Genomic DNA, 2,660 nt, shown 5'->3' on the forward strand with positions numbered 1-2,660 from the left:
TCTTGACCTATCGCTAGAGGGATCCCTAGCAGGAGGAAGGAGGTCCTGATTCCCCTATATAGATCTATCACTAGAGGGGTCCCCAGCAGGAGGAAGGAGGTCCTGATCCCTCTATATAGATCTTTATTATCACTAGAGGGGTCCCCAGCAGGAGGAAGGAGGTCCTGATCCCTCTATATAGATCTTTATTATCACTAGGGGGGTCCCCAGCAGGGGGGAGGAGGTCCTGATCCCTCTATATAGGAATGTGCAGCTCTGGGACTGCGGGCAGTTGCATCCTCCCATATGGAAGTACTGGCTGCTGAACACAATGTCATGCACCACCTCCCCCTCCCGGGTTCGGGTCTTTGCATAGGGTGGCAAGCTGTGTGGACATGCACGGCCGTGTGAATGAACCTTAAAGGAGAACTACGAGGTCGGGGCTTTTCCCCATAGTTCTCCTCGGGGACACAAACTAGCGTCCTCCCGTCACCCTAGGCTCAGTATATAGGGAGCTACTGCCCGCGGTATACTGAGACGCCGCAGCTGAAGCGGATCCCGACAAATATGTCTGGATCCGCCCAGCTGCGTGAGTGACAGCTGGCTCCGCCTATCTAGAGACAGAGCCAGCTGTACCCGCCCCCTCCCCCGTCTGTTCCGCCAGTCAGCGCTGGCAGATCGGAGCGGGGAGAGGGGAATCCAGCCCCTCCCCCTGTCACGGCACCCCCCCATCATAGTTCTCCTTTGAAGGGGCTGCTTTGTAACCCGCTTTCACAACAGAACCGCTATGGAAAGGAGATTCTCAGTGTAATACGGCCACTAGATGGCGCTGAGGAGCCATAACACGCTGCCGATCTCCTCCATGTATCTGGTCGCTGGTGACTGGTTAGCAGTCGTCTCCGATGTGTTTGTAATAGATTTTCGGAGTCCCGGTGACTTTCTCTATGTTACCAATGACTCCGCGCGGCACCGTCCATCGAGCCCCCACTTCATTTATATCGGGTCCAGCTCTGTCAGGACTGCTCGGCTCTGCACGAGGATTGGATTTGGCGGCAGGACGGTCCTGTTTGTGTGTTTTCATACCACGGGGACCGGAGTTACCCTTTATACAATTCGGCGACGTCTTGGGAGTTTGGCGGCGTGGCACATTCTTCTTCTTTATTATTATTAAAGAGTTTTTGTCTTGTTACGTGCAGGAGGATTTCAGCGTCAATCTGGGAGGTCCGTTACATCGAACACAACGCCAGAACCTTCAATGAACCCAATGCCCCCATCGTCAAATCGGCCAAGACCGTGACGGATGTGTTGCTGCGATATATCGGGTGCGTGTGACTCTCGTACTGGGTGCCGGTTTTATGTCTCTGCTGCTATGACGTGGCGTCCAGACTCTGATTGGCTGGCTATCGGCTTTCTCCATGTGCAAGCCTGGCGCTGGACTGGGTCCCCGGGGCAGAGAGGCGGGGTGTGTGTGTATGAGCGGGGTATATATCCTGTCTGTAGGGGTAGGTCATATATATATGTGTGTATGAGGGGGGTATATATCCTGTCTGTAGGGGTAGGTCATATATATATGTGTGTATGAGGGGGGTATATATCCTGTCTGTAGGGGTAGGTCATATATATATGTGTGTATGAGGGGGGTATATATCCTGTCTGTAGGGGTAGGTCATATATATTTGTGTGTATGAGGGGGGTATATATCCTGTCTGTAGGGGTAGGTCATATATATATGTGTGTGTATGAGGGGGGTATATATCCTGCCTGTAGGGGTAGGTCATATGTGTGTGTGTATGAGGGGGGTATATATCCTGTCTGTAGGGGTAGGTTATATATATGTGGGTGTGTGTGTATGAGGGGGTATATATCCTGTCTGTAGGGGTAGGTCATATGTGTGTGTGTATGAGGGGGTATATATCCTGTCTGTAGGGGTAGGTCATATACATGAGGGGGTATTATTTTTACCCCAAAAAATTGGGTAAAAATGTTTCCTAAAATAAAGGGAAAAGGTTTTTTTTGTTTTTTCTTTAATATTCTGTACTTTTTTTTTCCCCCAAAATTTTCAATAATGTTTCCTTAATATAGTAAAAAATAAACCCCTCCCCCCAGGTGGTGATTAAATCCCAGCAAAAGAAGCTCTATCTGTCCCCAAAAAATGGTATAAAATTCATGTCAGTGCAGCTCTGCATGACGGAATAAATGTCAGTCAAAGTACCGCAGCGCTGAACAATGGCCGGGACAGGAAGGGGGAGGGGACACCGCGGTCAGCAAGGGGTTAATGGGAATTGGTTATGGAATGTGGTGCAGCGGTCGGTGTATGGTGTCCAATCACACGCCCCCTGTCGGGTCACATGCCCCTTCCCGATGTACATGGGGCTCTCCGCTGACTGTGTGTGCTCTGGGTTTGCAGGGACGAGAATTGCACGGATATCTTGGAGATCTACAATCAAGTGAAATGTGAAGATGTGGGGGAGGCGGAGGAGGAAGAGGAAGATGAAGAGGTAAGATTGTGCTCTGTGTTACCCGGTTTCCCTCCACATCTCCCTCTTCTTGTGTAACACGTGTGTCTCCCCCAGCAGGCGGCGGGTGTGGAGATGGAATCGGATGGACCGGGGACATCTACAGGAAGGACGGTCAGCAAACCTCTGGTGAGAGCGTATTTCCCCTCCCTCCTTACTCCCCCC

The 2,660-nt window shown here is 51.1% G+C and overlaps 1 protein-coding gene across 1 annotated transcript in view; it reads left to right on the forward strand.

Annotated features, from left to right (window-relative positions):
- BRWD3 (bromodomain and WD repeat domain containing 3) overlaps positions 1-2,660 on the forward strand; it is a 48,703-nt gene that overhangs the window by 36,937 nt on the left and 9,106 nt on the right. Inside the window, 3 exon segments of the mRNA XM_018573970.1 lie at positions 1,176-1,301; positions 2,387-2,477; positions 2,556-2,609. Coding sequence (XP_018429472.1) covers positions 1,176-1,301; positions 2,387-2,477; positions 2,556-2,609 — 271 coding nt within the window.

Source organism: Nanorana parkeri, unplaced genomic scaffold (assembly GCF_000935625.1).
Source record: "Nanorana parkeri isolate BGI_ZX_2015 unplaced genomic scaffold, ASM93562v1 scaffold2650, whole genome shotgun sequence".
In the NCBI taxonomy this organism is placed as follows: domain Eukaryota; kingdom Metazoa; phylum Chordata; class Amphibia; order Anura; family Dicroglossidae; genus Nanorana; species Nanorana parkeri.